Raw genomic sequence first — 20,684 nt, forward strand, 5'->3', positions numbered from 1 at the left:
TAATACTACTACTACTACTCCTACTGTTAAACTCATAATGAGGTTAACGAGGATGATTACACTACTACTGTAATACTCATAATGCTGATGTTGATATTGATAATTCTACTACTGCTTTACTTATAATTGGGCTAAAAGTAATGATCATGATAATACTACTAATGAGGATTCGTCATCATCATCATCATCATCATCATCAGAATAGTAATTAGTTAATTGTTATTTCATGAAGGGTTATGTGAGTTCAGCAGGCTCATCATCATCATCATCATCATCATCATCATCATCATCATCATCATCGTCATCTGTAATGATAATTAGTTAATTGTTGTGTGATGAAGGGTTGTGTGTGTTCAGCAGGCTCATCATCATCGTCATCTGTAATGATAATTAGTTAATTGTTGTGTGATGAAGGGTTGTGTGTGTTTAGCAGGCTCCAGGTGACCGAGGAGACCGACCCCTCTGTGGATGACCTGAGTGACTGCTCCTCAGACTCCATGGAGGTCTGCTGTGAGGACCTGGGTGAGAACCACACCACGCCAACATCTGGAGCTGGTCCACCTACGATCAATATACACTGATACATCTAGTACCAATATAGAACCACACAATACATCTAGTACCAATATAGAACCACACAATACATCTAGTACCAATATAGAACCACACAATACATCTAGTACCAATATAGAACCACACAATACATCTAGTACCAATATAGAACCACACAATACATCTAGTACTAATATAGAACCACACAATACATCTAGTACCAATATAGAACCACACAATACATCTAGTACAATATAGAACCACACAATACATCTAGTACCAATATAGAACCACACAATACATCTAGTACCAATATAGAACCACACAATACATCTAGTACCAATATAGAACCACACAATACATCTAGTACCAATATAGAACCACACAATACATCTAGTACCAATATAGAACCACACAATACATATAGTACCAATATAGAACCAAACCAATACATCTAGTACCAATATAGAACCACACAATACATCTAGTACCAATATATAACCACACTAATACATCTAGTACCAATATAGAACCACACTAATACATCTAGTACCAATATATAACCACACTAATACATCTAGTACCAATATAGAACCACACTAATACATCTAGTACCAATATAGAACCACACAATACATCTAGTACCAATATAGAACCAAACCAATACATCTAGTACCAATATAGAACCACACAATACATCTAGTACCAATATAGAACCACACAATACATCTAGTACCAATATAGAACCACACAATACATCTAGTACCAATATAGAACCACACAATACATCTAGTACCAATATAGAACCACACAATACATCTAGTACCAATATAGAACCACACAATACATCTAGTACCAATATAGAACCACACAATACATCTAGTACCATTATATAACCACACAATACATCTAGTACCAATATAGAACCACACTAATACATCTAGTACCATTATATAACCACACTAATACACCTAGTACCAATATAGAACCACACTAATACACCTAGTACCAATATAGAACCACACAATACATCTAGTACCATTATAGAACCACACAATACATCTAGTACCAATATAGAACCACACAATACATCTAGTACCAATATATAACCACACTAATACATCTAGTACCAATATAGAACCACACAATACATCTAGTACCAATATAGAACCACACTAATACATCTAGTACCATTATATAACCACACAATACATCTAGTACCAATATAGAACCACACAATACATCTAGTACCATTATATAACCACACTAATACATCTAGTACCAATATAGAACCACACCAATGCATCTAGTAACAATATAGCACCACACTAATACATCTAAAACCAATATATATATGTATCTATATATAGATATATAGATACATATATATATATATATATATATATATACAATACATCTAGTAACAATATATTACAAGACAATTAATCTAGTAACAATACATAACACCAAAATAAATCTTCTAACAATATACACACCTCTACATCTCTTACAAAATACATATTGTGCATATATATATATATATATATATGTGTTACTACAATACATCTAGTAACACTTTTGAACAGTTTATTACCAATGTATAGTGTATAAATATTTTCTATCAGAAACACCTTTGTCTAGCATGAGGCTGTAGTGGTAGCTATAGTCTTAGCTATATGGGTTAGCTATGGCTAGCCGCTGATGAAGCCTGCTTTCAGGGCAGCTGTCAGGTCCATCAGACCTCAATAGCCGTTTGTGGAGACGTGTATTCCACTGTTCTGTACCATAATCCAAAGCATGTGTGGGAAAATATTTGTTCTTGGCAGTCATCGACACACACACACACACACACAAGCACACACACACACAAGCACACACAGACACACACAAGCTCACGCACCCACACACACACACACACACACACACACACACACACACATACATACACACACAAGCACACACACACAGGCACATACACGTGCAAGAGCACGCGAACACATACACTCTTGCATGCACATGCACACACACACACACACACACACACACACACGCAAAGACACACACACACACAATGCTTCCCTCATTCCGTACGTGATAAATATCCACTCTGCGGCTCTCTGCATTAAAATAGTTGTAACACTAAAAATCCCCCTTATAAATCACTCTAGGCTATGAGCAGGACTCCAGCTATTACATCGTACCTGTCAGGCAGTGTAGCATGTTGACAGCATGGTGCCAAGAACCGGTGGACTGAATGTAAATCTTCCTGCGTAGCGGCTAGCCATCGGAGGCCAGACACCGAGAAGTGTTGCAGTATATTTAGTGTTAAGATGTCTTACTAATGGGTTAGGGTAGTGTAGTGTAGAGGGAGTTCAGCTCACTTCTGATGAAACGCACCGTGTGCTTCATGAACAACACCCTTCCCAGAAAGAGAATGATTAAGTATGTTTATATGTTGTGTGCGTATCCAGAGTATGTGTCTATACACGCCGTCCAGTAGATTTACATAACGACTGACACATAAAGGTAGGAGGCTTGTATGAGATGCCCTTAATGTTCAGCTGGGATGGTAGATTAATGATTAAAGCTAATGTTTAAGTATGTTTATGTTGCGTTGCATATACAGAGTATGTATGTATCTATCCATAACCACCGTCCAGTAGATTGGACACATAAAAGTCGGAGACGTCTTGCATGTCTGAGATGTCTTCAATGTTCAGCTGTGATAGGAGATTAATGATTGATGTTAATGTTTTTCTCACTAACATTACATTAACATTACATTAACAAGGGATACGGCCATCCGACGTCCACAGTAGATCACCAGACCCTAAGAGATTATTGACGCTCTAAGTGGAATATAATTATGCAGTTAGTTACCACCACCGTGACGATGGCGACTTCACAGCATTTAGCGGTTTGCTTTGGTCAGCATGAGGATGTTGTGTTTAATTGATTATCTGGCAGTTATGGATTATGATGTTTACATTTAAGTGTCGTACTTGGATTGTTGCTTTCTTTTTTGATTGTATTATTCAGGGTTGAAAAGTTACAAATAAATACGGTTTAAAATATGAACTCAAAAGCAAAAGGTTGTTTCCTACGAACAGTGTAGCGCTATTTTAGAGGACTCTAAATGGGTTTTTAATTATCCTAATGACTTTGAAGAGCTAAAAGGACCTGACATACTCCTTTGGGGGAGGGAGGGAGTGAGAGAAAGAGAGGGAGAGGTAGAGGAAGGGAGGGAGAGGGAGAGAGCGAGAGAGAAGAACCCAGTGACTTGGCACTGTGTGTAAGTATGGACAGATGTGAAACAGAGCGATAGAGTGCTCTGCTGAGGGGATAGGTTTTCACCTCCTGTCTGGCAGATCTTCTTCTTGTCCCAAAGGATAGCCATTTAGGGGCGCGGCTAACAACCTGGGGGGGCGTGTCTAACCACTAAGGGGGCGTGGCTCAATGGCCACAGAGAGATCTGTCACCTGGCATTTGACCTCAGCTAGTTCTGTGTTGGCGCCAGGGAGGAATGTTGTAATGGCAGTTAATGTGGGCCGTTCTGTCCAAACATCTGTGCTGGTGAACATAAGGTGCGGTGAAAGGCCTTGTGTGTTCCTGTGAGCGCAGGAAGGAGGATTCTCCAAAAGACGCACCTTTTCATCCCCGAGATCAAAGGGAAACTGAGTTAGATGAAGCCAATGCATTACGTTGATCCATGTGGTGAGGTTTACACACACAAACAGGATGCAGCTTTTATTTCTTTATTTTAATTTCATCTGACACACGTTTTAACTTCAAACGGTTCGAACGACGGCGGTTCGGATCGACTCACACGTCGAGGGGGGGTGGGGGGGGGGGGGGGGTTGTTGGAAGAGGAAAAGAAGAAATGAGAAAAGAGCAAAACGAAAAGAGAAGTCAAAAGTATTCTCGTGTGTCTTTTACAATATCCTGCTGCTGCCACGCCCCCTTTTTCACCCCCCCACACGATGACCTCACCGGTGAGGAGGTGCTCTTCGTCTCCTCGGTTACCGTCGGCTCTGCGGCTCTCCACACCGCTCACATCCGGACGTGTGGACGGGTGGACGTGTGGACGGACGTGCATCGGGGCGGCCGACACCAAGCCCCTTGCGCTGGCTCTCGTCAACATGTGGACGTCCCCGGTGGCGTTACTTTATACATCGCGTCACGGTCGTCACGGCAACACGGCGGCAGCTGGCCGGCTGCAGAATGATTACACACTTTGTCCGGAGGAATGTACGGCGCACAGCTGTGTTACTGTCGCCAGCACCAAACCGTTACTTAAACGTACACACTGTGTGTGTGTGTGTGTGTGTGTGTGTGTGTGTGTGTGTCAGAGTGAGAGAGGATGTATAAGTGTCTGTGTGTATCTGTGTGTATGCACGTACACACTAGTACATCCTTGCACACAAACACACACTTACTCGAACAGACACACACTTATGATGACACACACGACACATGTACACGGTCACACGTACACACAGTCACACACACTCTTTAACAGTCCCTGTGAGAGAGAGTGAGCGTGAGTGAGAATGGGGCCCCGATGTTTTGAGAAACTGGAGGCTGGATCCATCTCCACCCTCTGGCCTCCTGGGGAAGGGTGGCCCTCCACCTCGTCCATTAGCTCTGAACATGTAACAGAGTGTCGAGCCAGGACACGACCTCACCCCACCACCACGACGACCCACCCGGCATGACGCCGCTGATACAAACCAGACCGCTCAGACCACGGAAGAACAAATTATTCAGCCTCAAAATCAGCCTCTGAAGCTTGAGCGAATGTTTAGTGGAAAAACAGCATGTCTCGAGGCCGGTCTTCTCTGCGCGTCGAGTCAATGTTTCGCGACAGCTCGGCCCAGAACACACTGTTTGCTCCGTGCGTCAGCTGCTCGGGTCGACTCCGTCCGTCTGTTTTCCCTCGGATCAGGGTTGCGTTTGTTCGCCAGATCCACTGGTGTCGAAGTGAAACAAATGAATGAATGAATCGCGTCACCGCTGCTGAGCTTCGATGAACCGCCCTACCGCCGTGCTTATCAAGGAACCCGGTTCTCCCAGCCGGGGAGCGGTCAGGGCACTCGTGATTTGAGGGGAACAAGCCATGGAGTTGTTTCAGCTAAAGCCCTTCTCGTCACGTCGGAGAAGCACAGCGGTCTCGGAGTCACGAGAGCCTCTTTTCAAAAGGAGCACATTCTTGATGGACACAGAGGGTCCACAGAGCTAGTGAGGTCCCTGGAGACACAGTGGGGTCCAGAGACACAGTGTCGTCTGGAGATGCAGTTAGGGCATAGACACAGTGACGTCCGGAGACACAGTGGGGTCTTGAGACGAGGGCTGTTTTCATATATACGGTTGCTGGAAAACTTTACATTAACATTCAGGGCATTTTATCAGATGAAGAGAGAAACAATATATCGCTGTCGGTACAGTAGGGATGTGCATAGAACCAAGTGCCAATCACTAACGATTACTTGGTTATCCCATTCCCTGTATACAACAACGATAGATAGGATAAGATGCTACACAATACTTAGCACACAATGCTAAGTATTATTTTTAAGTGCAAGGACATAAAAAATACAATAACTGCATACATTAACCACTTGATGTGTGGGATGAATCCCAGATGAGAGATAAGGAAATCACAGCAGAAGGTACAGGCCATCCAGAAGAGATACAGCAATTGATTAAGAATACAGAAATATAACTAATACAGAGAATATATCTGTGAAATATCAGGGTAGTAGAAATTTAATGCAGCTGCAAAAATAAATGTTGACATATCGAGTGATCCTTGAAGAGAATTTATTTATTAATCTGCTCACTGAGCAGGAACGCAACGCAAATGCAACATTCATCCTCCAGATTAGTAAAAACTGTGAATCATAACTTTATTTATACAACTTGGTACTACGTTTTTCTCGTCCAAACATGCCCTAATCAAACGACGACAGTAAGTGTAAACAAATGGAGAATAAGTATAATTAATTCAGGGAGAGAAAAAGGAAGCTGAACAAAGGTTTGCTTATTCTAACGTCTTCATGCCATTATTGATACGCTTAAAGACACATTCTTTACTGAAGGACCTGGATGGAATACACTCCAGATTTCCTCTCTTCAGCTCTTGAGTAGTGTGCATGTGTGTGTGTGTGTGTGTGTGTGTGTGTGTGTGTGTGTGTGTGTGTGTGTGTGTGTGTGTGTGTGTGTGTGTGTGTGTGTGTGTGTGTGTGTGTGTGTGTGTGTGTGTGTGTGTGTGTCTGTCCAGTGTAGTGTTTGTGTGTGTGTGTGTGTGTGTGTGTATGTCCTAAAGGTTGCCACACCAGTGGTTTCCATGGTGCATGGCTGCATGGTTGCATGGGTACAGTGCAATAGATCCTTCAGGGCCCATGGGGCTTCATAGTGGTGGGGATTATGGAATATCTCGGGGCTGGTGGTGTATGCATCTCGGTGGGTTTAATGAGCCTAATACATTTAAGGTGCGTAGAACAATAATCAGGGATTTCATCACATATATTATATTTACTGAAAACGGAATTAATATATTCAATATCAATGTACCCTGTGGCCTCGTTGTGTACAGAGTAGGGGGTCCATCTGTCCATACATTATTGATTTGGTGCTTTGACTCTCTCTCTTTCTCTCTCTCTTATTCTCACTCTCACACTCACACTCTCTCTCTCTGTATCTCTCTCTTTTTCTGTGTCACTTTCCCTGCTCTCTCTGTCTGTTTGTCTCTCTCTCTCTCTCTCTCTCTCTCTCTCTCTCTCTCTCTCTCTCTCTCTCTCTCTCTCTCTCTCTCTCTCTCTCCTCTGTCTGTCTGTGGGAAGTCATTATGTAGCTAGTTTTGATTGTATTTTATCTATTTGTAATTTGCTGTTGTTTACGATGACACAAATGTAATCAAATACCATTGCATTTTATTTCACATACATAAAACACAACCATTCATGAGATGCAAGTCCATTGCAGTATTTTTTTTTTAGTAATTTAATTAATTTCTACAATTTAGCCTAAACGTATCATCACATCAACCAATTGAGGGAAATGTCATGGCATTGTTGTGAAATGACATCTGCTAAATATCATGTGTTTCAATTCCATCAGGATTTTACATTCATACCCAGTTCCAATAAAGCATATGATGTCAGATGTCAGATTACGATCCAGTATTGATATTATCGGAAGCTCAGACAGGATAAATCTCTGATAATCTCAACAATCCACTGCTTCGTGTGTGTGGGATTCAGACCTCGGGAATCCTAGCCCACGAGTATCTAAAAACACTACTACTACCTCAGAAACCCCACGCCGAATCAATATACTATAAACGATCGACGCGTTAAATCCAGCGGGCTGTTCGTCTTGGCATCAGTGCCGTGCGACCGGCATCCTGATGCCTGCCCTATTTTGATCGCATCCAGCATGAACCAGCCCAGAGGAGACGATGGAAGAGGAGGAAGGGGGAGGGTAGGAACAAAGGAAAAAGGTACAGAGGGGAGGGAGGGGGAGGGAGGGGGAGAAACGGAGGTGAGGAAGGCAGCGTGTGAAGACAATAATCTCAGAAGGACACAATAAAACACAAGGCGGTTTGGGACCCCGAGTGGCTGTTAATTCAATGCCCGTTCTGTTGAGACACACACGGCACAGAGCGGACCGGCACGGGAGGAGAAGAGAGGGAGAGGCTGCTGAGAGAGGGGGAGGGAGGAGGGAGGGAGGGAGGGAGGGAGGAGGGAGGGAGGAGGGGCTGTGTCTGCGCCTGCCTGCGCTTCCTCTGTCACTCTGCTGCTGCTCGGCTCCGCGGAAGGAGCTGGAGGGAGGGAGTGGAAACCGAGGAGGAGAGGAGAGGGAGGAGGGGAGGCAGGAACAGAGAGAGAGAGAGAGAGAGAGAGAGAGAGACGCGGAGAAGAGGAGGAGAGCAGTGGAAAAGGGAGCGTCTGGGGCAGCGTCGCAACAGCTGCAGCGGACCACCAGCCAGCGACGGAGACGGGGGGATAGCATCGCGGCAGGGGGGGGTTTCTCTCTCCGGTAACGGCGGCAAAGGCTGCAGAGGAACTGCTGCAGGAAGCTCCCTCTCCCTTCTACGCCGCTCATCGCCCGGCCGCTCGGCTGCGGTTCCCCTGACGACGAGCGGAGGGGCGGACTCTAGCGGGAAGGCTGCGCGTGGTTCTTCCTCCTCGTCTCTCCCCCCCCCCTGTTGAGGCTCCCCGGCCCGCTGGCATGCAGGCGGCGGCGTGAGAGTACCTAGAGGAGCAGCAGGAGGAGGAAGAGGAGGTCGAGGGAGAAGATGGAGAGGAGCGACAGCACCAAGGCGTACGGCCAGCCCAGCAGCGGCAAAGCCGTGGGCATGGCGGCCCCCAAGCGGGCCAAACCCGGGGGCCCGCCGGGCGTCCCGCGCGGGGAGCTGCGGGTGTACCGGGCGGGCAGCACCGAGGGACGGCTCCCGGTGTCGTCCAACCTCCGCAAGCAGCGCTCCATGACCAACCTGGCCGTGCTCACGGACGCCGAGAAGAAGCTGCACCTGTACGAGCCCAAGTGGTGCGACGACATGGCGTCCCGCACCGGCATCGGCGGCGGCGGCGGCGGGGCGGGCAAGCCGGGCCGAGCCAGGACCCCCGGGGGCCCGGCGGGGGGCCCGGGAGTGGGCGCCGGCGGCGCGCCTCTCTCGCGCAACCTCTCCAAGTCGGAGCACTCCCTGTTCACGGCGAAGGCCCGGCCCTTCAGCCCGCTGGCCGCCCAGTCGGCCCTGGGCAAGAGCCAGAGCCGCATCCCCCGGGGCCCCTACGCCGAGGTGAAGCCCCTGAGCAAGGCGGCGCCCGAGGACGGCAAGTCGGACGACGAGATCCTCTCCTGCAAGGCGGGCAAGGGGAAGAAGCAGGGGGCGGACGCTGGCGGGGGGGACCCGGGGTGCAGGAGCTCCGGGGAGGACGGTGGTGGTGGTGGTGGTGGGGGTGCTGGGGACAACAAGGCCTTCCTGAAGGTGGACCCCGAGCTGGTGGTGACGGTGCTGGGAGACCTGGAGCAGCTGCTCTTCAGCCAGATGCTGGGTGAGTAGACACCGGAGCGGGTCCGCTCAACACCGAGGGAGCCCCGTGATTGGCCCTCGTTTAACGATGTCAACAGCCCCGGCGTGGCTAACGCGCGGCCCACCTGACGGCCACCTGAGACCACCTGCCGCCGGATGGAACCTACCGCCTCTCTCCCGGGGGGGGCTTCTCGGGGGAAGTGGGGGGATGGGGGGGGGGGGTTCAATGTCGACCGCAGCGTCGGCGGCGGAGTTAATGACGCCGTTTCTATGCAACAGCAGGCTTTGTCTTCTCTCTCTCTCTCTTCGGTTGACACGCTGCCTCCGCGGTTTGCCGTTCCTGCGTCGGCAGCACGGCTGTTTGAATACGAGCGAGGCGTGAATCGTCTTCATCCACTCTTATCATTCCTTTAAGAGAAACCTTGAATCTATCGGTTGTGATCTACCCTGGGCCTGTGTCGGCTCAGAGAGGGGGCGATGAGGCTGTTGCACGTGCGTCGAGGGTGTGCTTGTCTCCCGTTTTAATAACGCTGGTGCGTTGGGCATCCCCCGGGGTGTTGGGATGCCGGCACTCTGATCTGCTTATCAGCCAACGGCCTTGTTAGATCCCCGGGAGTCTGATTCCCAATGCTAGCTGCTAGCTGCTAGCTGTTAGCATGCTAGGCTAGGCGACGTGTGGGGCCCGGCTAAACAGAGAGCGGGAAGGCAGCCACACCGCGCCGGAGGTTTATCTCAAGGTGTACGTCAGACACACGTTTAGCCCCCTCCCTGTCCCGTTCACCCGTGGCGCTGGACAGATGGCGTTGGCGGTAGAGCGCGATGCGGACGACGGCAGGGAAGATGGCAGAGGGGCTTATCTTCGTCCTCCTCTCTGCAGGTGGATCCTTCAGGGTCTGTTGCAAGATATGACAGAATAATTGATTAGATGGTGTTGGTTATAATACCAGTGTTGGGGTTAGAGTATACATAGGCCGGGTAGTTTAAGGTGTATTCTTGAGGGTCTGTTGCAAGATATTACAGAATAGTTGATATGTTGTAATACTAGTTAGAATAGGCATCTGCATGGTAGGTGATGCAAATAACGCATGCACTCAGTCATTATTGTGTGTTTTTGAGGTTTGGTTTAAAATAGGAAATTATTAAATAATTCACTGATGATTTTGTCATACAGAAAATATGCATCTGTTTGGTAGGCAATATCATACATTTGTTTTTCACAACAATCACAGTAACTGAAATGTATCGACGCATTGCGATATACAATTCAATTATTAAATCTCTGTTTTGAGTGCAGAGGATTCCCATCGTATTCCAGGAGGGGGATGGTTAAATGAATGACAAGCTCCACTGGGGAATTTATTTGCAATCGTGCCAATTTGGTCCAGAGAAGCTGAATGAAAATGGGTCATGTCAAATCTATTTAGTAAACGTTAAAGGAATTACTGTCCTTTGAGAAGACCCCTAGAAGGGTTGATTAAATATGGATTTACTCTGCTCCATATTGCTCATATTCGAAAAGGTAACGCAACTCCACAACCCCGGCAGATGAGTCGGGGACGATAGCATTCTCAGCCGAGACAGTGAGGAGTGTAATAACAACCTCGTACTGTACAGGGCCCTGCAGCCCGGTTTCTAAAGATACCACGTCTAAATAGCAGGCTGTCCTGGTTCTCTGACCACACCGGTCTGAAGAGGAGTGTCCAGTCCCAGCCTGTGGATCCTAATTACAGTGCACGTGGTTGTTCTCCACATGGGTTCAAATCCCTCATGTCCTCGCGCACGTAGGTTCCAAATAGTGACCCTAAATTGTCGTTCTGCAGTCGTTTTGCAGACGATTTCATCCACAGCGTCTTTTCTGAGGATTTCAGCTCCCATGTCGTTAAGGAGACAAGCAGAGGTCAAAGATGACTACAGCTAGGCTGGGGACATCGGGACTCGAACCCGGTGCCTTTCTGCTAGGAGATGTACATCCTAGCCCCTACATTAGCGGCATGTGGCTCAGGAGGTAGAGCGGGTTGGCTGGTAACCGTAAGGTTGCTGGTTCGATCCCCGGCTCGACCTAGCTGAGCGTCGAGGTGTCCCTGAGCAAGACGCCTCACCCTAACTGCTCCAGATGAGCTGGCTGTCGCCTTGCGTGGTTGACGCCACCCTGTATGTGTTCATGAAGGGGTGAATGTTATTGTAAAGCGCTTTGAGTGGCCACTGGTTCGAAAAAGCGCTGTATAAGTGCAGTCCATTTAACATTTACTAGCCTGCCCCTTTAAGCAATTGACATCCATGCGTTTGCAGATTGGCCGGTGAACTGATCTCTACTGTACTTGATAGTACACGTTGTGATGCGGCCGCCTGATTCGTCCTAATGAATACGTTTTACACTGATTCAGCGCGTCGTTCACGCTTCATTAGGGCATACGGGGGCCGATCACATAAGACCCAGCGCCTCGGAACCAATCAATTAGCCGCTTCCAAGTTTTTAAACCGCTATATTTCATGTGAGTCAATAACCCTGGCCCTGTTTTATGGCACTGAGGTTCCTCAGAGTCGCACCGTACCGCACCTAGCGCTGGTTTTATAACCTCAGTGCATTAAAGATTCATCAGCCCATGCTCCGGGCTAGCATGTCTTACCATAACAATGAAGTACACTGGCTGGTGTTTTAATAACCTGAGGTCATTATCTTCGACAGCCCCCCTCCAACCCCCACCCAAAATATATATATTTATAATTAATTTATCAGCCTGATGAATTATGCATGACCATTTAGGATGACAATCTGCCACGGAGACAAGTGTTTTGTTTTCAGGGGGGCGGGGAAAGCCACCTGCCACTCAATGATCACATTATATGTGGAGGATGTTGAACAGTTTCTACATTCTCTTTCTTCCTCAAGACATGTCACTGGCTGCATTAGATATTTTGAATTCATCATATAATTGATGCATTTGAGGACGCTAATTTTGGGTTAAAGACTAGAATGCTTTAAATAAGCTATATGAACTGTCTTAGCTTCTGCGTTTTTTCTCTATGGCTAAATAAAAAATAGCAGTAAAAAGCAATAGCTGTAGTGATACAGTTATATAAACTTGCTCTATACAGATCTATTCATAGACTGCAAAGCCATATTGGTGTTTACAATGGCACACACAGAGCCTGTATTTCCTCTGCGTAAGTGAATCAAAAATATATGAAGGGAGTCTGTTGTGTCCCCAGACAGAGGGTGGTTGTGTTGTGCGACAGCACATGGCTGACTTACTTAATAGGATCAGTCACTGAATTAAACACACAACTTTGTACAACGTGACAGAACATTTTCTACCATCGCTTATACTCACCCCTCTGTGAGATGGGACTTCCCAGAACATGCTTGGATTTCACTATTTGCCAAACGGCTATCATACCTAGCATGTTAGCTAGCATGTTGCATGCTAGATGTATGCTAGGTCAAGGTCAATAAATGCAGGCTACACAATCCAACTTTTGGGTTTCATTACCAGCACAAAAAAACCTTTAATGTTGAAAGAGAAGAATTGTCCAGTAATTGGTGAGAGAGAGAGAGAGAGAGAGAGAGAGAGAGAGAGAGAGAGAGAGAGAGAGAGAGAGAGAGAGAGAGAGAGAGAGAGAGAGAGAGAGAGAGAGAGAGAGAGAGAGAGAGAGAGAGAGAGAGAGAGAGAGAGAGAGAGAGAGAGAGAGAGAGAGAGAGAGAGAGAGAGAGAGATATGCAAGTGGACAGGACCGCAAGTTCAGATAGAGGAGAGAAGAGCAGGGAGATCGCTAAGAAACCAGAGCAAGGTTATGGGACAGAGAGGGATGGAAAGAGGGAAGATGGAGATGGGAGATAGATAGATAGATAAACACTTATATAGATAAGGTAGATGGTGGCTTGCTCTTCACTTAAAACCAGCCAAACATTTCTAGTGTTTTTTTCAAGTAGCAGGCTATAATCGAGATCATACATATTTCAGCAACATAAGATACAGCACATGGCCTTGCTATCTAAACCTCCAATGATTTTGTTGTCTGCTGAGCTTTGATCTCCATGGAGACTAAATATTTAGAGTTTCAGTATACGTACCGTCTTTTCCTGCGGGATGTAATGAATGTGAGTTCAATTTGTTGTTGGCCTCCATACAGTTGGCTTCAAGGCAAAGTTGTCAAAACAATATATTTCCTGAATAGTTGAGTGCCAAACACAGATAGTCTCCTCAACCCAGATCTATTGTGACAAGGGCTTTAACGAAGACTCAATATGCAAGGTTTCATCGCGTGTATAATTCAATTCAACCTCTAAATTGAGAAGCTCCCAAATTAGCTGTTGGTCATTTACACATGTGAGCAATGGCTCCTAATCAAACACTAATAGGATATAATGAATATCAGAGTGTAATATAATATATCAGATGCTCTCTTATTAGGAGCAGCATGTGTAATATCTAACCTAATCCTTGGTCTATTCTGCCTTCCCAGAAATATCCCTATAACTATACTGATAACTACTAAGAAGTCAATATTTCTTCCAAACTGTAAAAGCACCCTTGTACACTGAATATATGGAGCCATACTGTTAGAGGCATTCTGTTCCATAACAGTCAAAGTTTATGTCTCTTCATACAGCGATCTTTTGCTTTTTATCTGCACCCTGGAGCTCAGTAAAGAGGCCGGGAGTTTGAGAGCGATGGACTCGGGAGCAAGGAGGCCCACACAGGAACAAGCTATCATATACTGTGTTGTTCTCAATCAATCTCAAACCAATGGCACCACTCCCATTTTATGTCCATTAAAAAAGCACCTCAACATCCCACCGAATATATCAATACCAATGAAATATGATCAGCGTTACACCGGGGGATTCCTGGCTCACTCTGTAGACTCCATCCGTCGTCTGGTCTCCATAAAGTTGTTGGATGTCTCGTTCGTTTTGGGGCTTGTGAATTCACCCTGTCATCAAAACGATACGCAGCTGGACAACGGAAACTTTTCGCTGTTACTTTCCCGTTCGCCGTCATGTTTCTTATAGACTTCCGGAAGTATTCAGTTGGGATCAGTTGGGAGTCAACGTCAATCAAGTTGTGGTTAAGGCACCAAAACATGCAGTTTTATTAGTGTGTGTTTGTGTGTTTGTGTGTGTGCGTATGCGTGTGTTTGCTTGTCAATCAACCACAACTCGCCAATGCAATTACTGTAAGCCACCGTTGCTCACAGTAATTGCATCGGCTAGGTGTGGTTAAGGCACCAAAACATGCATTTGAATAAGTGGGTGTGTGCGTGTGTGTGTGCGCGTGTGTGTGTGTGCGAGCTATAGTGTGTGTGAGTGTGTGTGCGTGCTATCGTGTGTGCGTGCATGTGTGTGCTTAGGTGAATGTGTGCGTGCCATCGTGTGTTTGCGTGCACATGCCCCCATGTGTGTTCCAAACCCGACCTCTTCCAAAGCCCACGGCCACACTTTCTGCTGCATTCGCTGGATCCTCCAGATGAGACCAGCGTACTCCCATCAGTCCTGATCCCTGACACGCCCCTCCGTGCTCAAACGCTTAAAGTACAGAATGCACAGAAAACCCCGGTTCTTTCCCACAGGGGATCATGGGGAACGTCTTTGACTCACCAGGGTGGAAAACCCAGTTTCTCGCCCGCAGTTGGTTCAGTCTGGAAAGTTATATTACTAACCTCAGCTCTCAGTTGGTTCACTCCGGAAGGTTCTATTCCTCGTTCACCTCGGGTCTCACACCCGGACGTACGGTGGAGGAACTAGGGTATTGATTTAATGAGACGGGAGCTAGAGCCAGCGAGCAAGAAGAACAAATGAAAAAACCAACACACATTTGTCTTGATTAGCGCTCAGCTCATACCGGGACAGGAAGGGGATGAATGGTTTTTAAATTGTGCGTAACACAAAAAAAAAAAACACACACACACACACCATGGTCTCTTAAGCATTTGGTGGATTCTCATGTTGCCTGTGCTGCGAAAACCAGGACTGGGCCGGGGAGAAGGGTGGAAGGGAGCCGGTGGAAGTGGGCGTTACCATGGCAACCGTGGCGTGAAATGTGCCTGAATATTAATGACAATATGTCTTGGATGTGTAATGCCGGCCTGCCCCACATTCCGGTCCAGACCCCTAGTCAGGACGTAAATAATGCAGACATGAACACACACACACACGCACATGCACACAGACACACACACACACACACACACACACGCACACGCATGCAGGTACACACGCACACGCACAAACACACCCCTTCTTCTTTAATTTTCTAAACCGACCTGCTCCTTACTGACTTGTCTCTCTACTGTCTAACCCCTACCTGCTCCTTAATGACCTGTCTCTCTACTGTCTAACCCCTACCTGCTCCTTAATGACCTGTCTCTGTACTGTCTAACCCCTACCTGCTCCTTAATGACCTGTCTCTGCACTGTCCAACCCCTACCTGCTCCTTAATGACCTGTCTCTGTACTGTCTAACCCCTACCTGCTCCTTAATGACCTGTCTCTGCACTGTCTAACACCTACCTGCTCCTTAATGACCTGTCTCTGTACTGTCTAACCCCTACCTGCTCCTTACTGACCTGTCTCTCTACTGTCTAACCCCTACCTGCTCCTTACTGACTTGTCTCTCTACTGTCTAACCCCTACCTGCTCCTTAATGACCTGTCTCTGTACTGTCTAACCCCTACCTGCTCCTTAATGACCTGTCTCTGCACTGTCTAACCCCTACCTGCTCCTTAATGACTTGTCTCTGTACTGTCTAACCCCTACCTGCTCCTTAATGACTTGTCTCTGTACTGTCTAACCCCTACCTGCTCATTAATGACCTGTCTCTGTACTGCCTAACCCCTACCTGCTCCTTAATGACATGTATCTGACTTCACTGTCTAACCCCTACCTGCTCCTTAATGACCTGTCTCTGTACTGTCCAACCCCTACCTGCTCCTTAATGTCATGTACCTGAACTCACTGTAGATTGCTTTGGACTAAGCCATCTGATAAATGACTAAACAGTGAAATAGTGAATGTTTCCAAAATGCCAAACTGAATGAAATTTAGGATAGAATGGTAATATCTTATAACTTAATGTTAATAGTGAATGTACCAAATGACCAGCTGAAACTGATATGTTATGACTTAATGTTAAAACTGAATGTACCAAATGACCAGCTAAAACTGATATGTTATGACTTAATGTTGATAGTGAATGTAGCACATGACCAACTGAAGCTGATGTTTCCTGTTCTAGACCCGGAGTCCCAGAGGAAGCGCACGGTGCAGAACGTCCTGGACCTGAGGCAGAACCTGGAGGAGACCATGTCCAGCCTGCGGGGGTCCCAGCTCAGCCACAGGTACGCAATTGGGGGGCTGGATCGCACCTGGGGTCTGAACCGGGCCCTGACCGCTCCAGGGTCATAGGGGCCGGCAGTAGCCCAGGAGGTAGAGCGGGTTGGCTGGTGACCGGAAGGGTGCTAGTTCGATCCCCGGCTCCTCCTAGCTGAGTGTCGAGGTGTCCCTGAGCGAGATGCCTCACCCTGACTGCTCTGGGCAGAGAGTTGTGGCGTCCCCTGTCTGTATGAGCTATTGAAAAGAGTCACGATGGTGACCCACCATTGCTCCCGAGGAGACTCGACGTCCTTTCCTTTCATTTACATTTCGGGCATTTTGCGGGCGCTTTTATCCGAGGCAACTTACAATAAGTATATTTGTAAGATGAAAGAGAAACAATAAATCTCTGTCGGTGCAGTAAGGACGTTCATAGAACCAAGTGCCAAGCACTACCAATCGCTAGGTTGACCCATTCCCCGTATACAACAAGGCTAGCTAGGATGAGATGGTATACGATGCTAGGTACTATTTTTAAGTGCCCGGACGTTTGATAGACAATACGTGAGAAAGAGGGGTGTGTGTTGGGGGGGGGGGGGGGGGGGGGGGGGTTGGCAGGGTAAGGGGGGTCGCTATGCAGAGTCTAGGTAAACTCTGAATAAGCGAGTCTTGAGTTTTTTGCGGAAGCTGGTGAGCGACTCCGAGGTCAAAGACTGGAAACTCCACTCCACGTTTTCCCTCCAGCCAGCCATCGATCTGGCTGGTTACACTTGTTATTTAGACCCCTCATCGATCCTCTGACGGTGACGCGACGACCGTGTTAATTAGCTAATTATGACGCTTGGCCGGAAACTACAATGACTTACGATCGTGAACTGTGCGTCTCGAGCGAGGCTTTGCGTCGGTGTATCTCTGTGTAACAGCGTACATCTGTGTGTGCTTAGGGCCTCTTGTTTATGCCAGATATCACGGGAAACACCCACGGACCGAAGGCTGAGAAATGCAACACGCCCGGGCTCTCAGGCTCTTCAGCGGCGGACTCACGCGCTCCGATCGATTCATAACAGCCTCACGTGGACTCTGATTGGTTCAGCCAGCCGGGAGTGCTGAGGGAGGGGGGTCTGTCCAATAGCTGATCGGGTTTCATGGTCATGAGGTCATGGGCTGAAGAAGCCCTCTCAGGATTAGTCTGGGTAATTAAAACGGCTACATAAGGGGTTAGCACGGTGAGCTAGCTAGATGCTAAACGTTTTGCGTGTGTTTGTTTGTTTGTGCGTTCAGACAGAACGTGTTGTTGTGCGTTGTTTGTGCACGGTTCTGTTTAATAAAATTTTGGTTCTGATTGTTGAATTTTGAACTAAGTCAATGTTAACGAAATACAATTTAGACTCAGAATGTAGGCTAGCCAAATATATAAGGTATGCTTTTTTTCTTTTTACCTCTAAGTATCTCTAAGCCATTCAATAAATAATGCACTGAAATGATGACAAGAGTATACTGCACTCCGAACATAATACAGAGCTCTGGGAAAGTCCCTCAGTGTGCAGTGGTGTGGGGGCCGGGCCCCCCTGGCCTGGGTCCGGGCTCTGCGTCTCTCCCCGCCTGCTTCCCCGTGTGGGGCTGATCCGTATGCAGCTGTCTCCAGGAGACGGCTTCCAGCGGAGGACACCTGGTGTCCCCGGGGGAGACGCTGCTTCTCCTCTGCTGCTCTGTCACCGTGCTCCAGGCCAGACCTGGCTCTGCTTCTTACAGCGTTAACCCGTAAGCGCCCTCCAACAAGTGGGCTTACAGTGACTCGTAGAGCAGTAGTAGTAGTAGTAGTAGTAGTGGAGGTATTAATAGTCGTAGAAGTAGTAGTAGTAGAAGTCGTAGTAGTAACAGTAGTTGTAGTAGTAGGAGGAAGGGAGGAGTACTGTAGCAGTATAATTATAAGTAGTAGAAGTAGTAGTTTTAGTAGTAGTATTAGTAGCAACAGTAGTAGTAGTAGAAGTAGCAGTAGTAATAGTCATTTGAATTAGGCAAATACCATACAGTATATAAGCTTCTTCTTGCTCAACTCCATGCGTAAGTGATTCTTGTTTTACATTCTTTATTTGACATTTCAGATTAGGTTTCATTTATCAACCATCTGAATAAGGGTTAGCTCAAGCCCTAGTTAACAGATCACTAACTAGGTCACTAGTATCCATTGGTTATCAGACAGGCAGCGGGGTGAGGAGGTCAGAGGAGACAGGAGAGGAAAGGAGACAAGGAGAGAGGAGGTGAGGGCAGAGGAAACGAGATGAGGGAAGAGGAGACCAGGAAAGAGCAGAGGAAGGGAGAGGAGAGGAGACAAGGGGAGAGAAGACAAGGAGAGAGGAGATGAGGAAACAAGTGAAAGGAAGGAAAGGAGAGAGAGGAGATGAGGAGAAAGGAGATGATGGCAGAGGAGACGTAGGGAGAGGAGCAGAGAGGAGGGGAGGAGAGGAGAGAGGAGATGAGACAAGGGCAGAGGAGGACGATGAGAGAGGCATGTATTTGGTGCCAACTGATATCCCCGTAGTACTCCACTGTCACCTGAGTTTCCCTTATTGATTCCTGTCCGATTATTTACTATATTCACCTTCCTTCCAACAGATGATGACAAATCTCTTATTTTTCTTCTTTGAGTCTTTCCGATCCTTCGTGCTTGTGGATTGACAGAGCGTCGCGTCCTTGACTAGATGAATTATCCATCTGCCATGGGTAAAAATACTTCCACGTTTTCCAGTGCCAGTGCATTATTCATTCAGAAAGCAAGCTGTAGCTAGTTATGCAATCAGTAGACGCGCCCCCGCGACTCAGTCAAAGCAAGGACATTTCTAAATCCGACCCATTTACAGGCCACTGCAGATTTCTCCTCCATGCATGTGGGCTAATAGATGCTGTTTGAAGCCAGTTCCCCTCAGATCTGGGGTCGATGATAGTTTATGCACATGTATAGTAGAAGTGTGTCGCGTGGATTGGTGGGCGTTGGCTTGTGATAGTGAAAAAAGAATAAGAAAGGAGACAGACAGACAGAGAGAGAAAACAAGACAATGGAAGAGAGAGACAGAGGCAATACAACATAGGAACAGAGATACAAGGAGAGACAGGGTTTATACAACAGAGATACAAGGAGAGGCAGGGTTAGGGAGAGAGATAGAAAAGGAAAACATAGAGAGCAAAGAGAAAAATAAAGAGAGACCGGGGGTAATGTGGAGAGAGAGAGAGAGAGCGAGAGAGAGAGAGAGAGAGAGAGAGAGAGAGAGAGAGAGAGAGAGAGAGAGAGAGAGAGAGAGAGAGAGAGAGAGAGAGAGAGAGATGCATAAAAAGAGAGAGAGGTTAACGCATTAAAAGAGAGTGATACAGAGAGAGAGAGGGAGAGAGAGAGAGAGAGAGAGAGAGAGAGAGAGAGAGAGAGGAATATGATAGATAGAAAGTGGGAGGTAGAGGAGGGAGGAATGGGAATGATTGAGAATACGAAGACAGATCTATCACATCAGCCTCTGCTTGAGAGCGTGAGAGAGAGGAGTACAATGCATAAGAAGAGGGAGGGAGAGGGAAATAGAAGAAGAGAAATCAATAGAGCATGACGAATAGGGAGAGACAGATAGAGAGGCCCTGCCAGCTAGGACCTCTCAGGCCGACTCCGTCCCCCTGGCCTGGTCCACTTGCCTTGCTCCTCCCTGGTCCTCAACTCTTTAGCCCCTAGCGGTTCTTTCGTAAGTGGGTCAGCAGTCTTCCACCGTCGCTGTGGATACCTCGGAACCAGGAGGAGGAAAAA

The 20,684-nt window shown here is 47.1% G+C and overlaps 1 protein-coding gene across 1 annotated transcript in view; it reads left to right on the forward strand.

Annotated features, from left to right (window-relative positions):
* The first annotated feature begins 8,455 nt into the window (after window positions 1–8,455).
* Window positions 8,456–20,684, forward strand: part of nav1b (neuron navigator 1b) — a 60,526-nt gene continuing 48,297 nt past the window's right edge. Inside the window, exons 1-2 of the mRNA XM_056605639.1 lie at window positions 8,456–9,611; window positions 16,824–16,926. Of these exons, the coding sequence (XP_056461614.1) occupies window positions 8,852–9,611; window positions 16,824–16,926 (863 nt within the window). The 5' untranslated portion in view covers window positions 8,456–8,851. The remainder of the gene's footprint in view (window positions 9,612–16,823; window positions 16,927–20,684) is intronic.

This window comes from Gadus chalcogrammus, chromosome 13 (assembly GCF_026213295.1).
Source record: "Gadus chalcogrammus isolate NIFS_2021 chromosome 13, NIFS_Gcha_1.0, whole genome shotgun sequence".
Lineage (NCBI taxonomy): Eukaryota > Metazoa > Chordata > Actinopteri > Gadiformes > Gadidae > Gadus > Gadus chalcogrammus.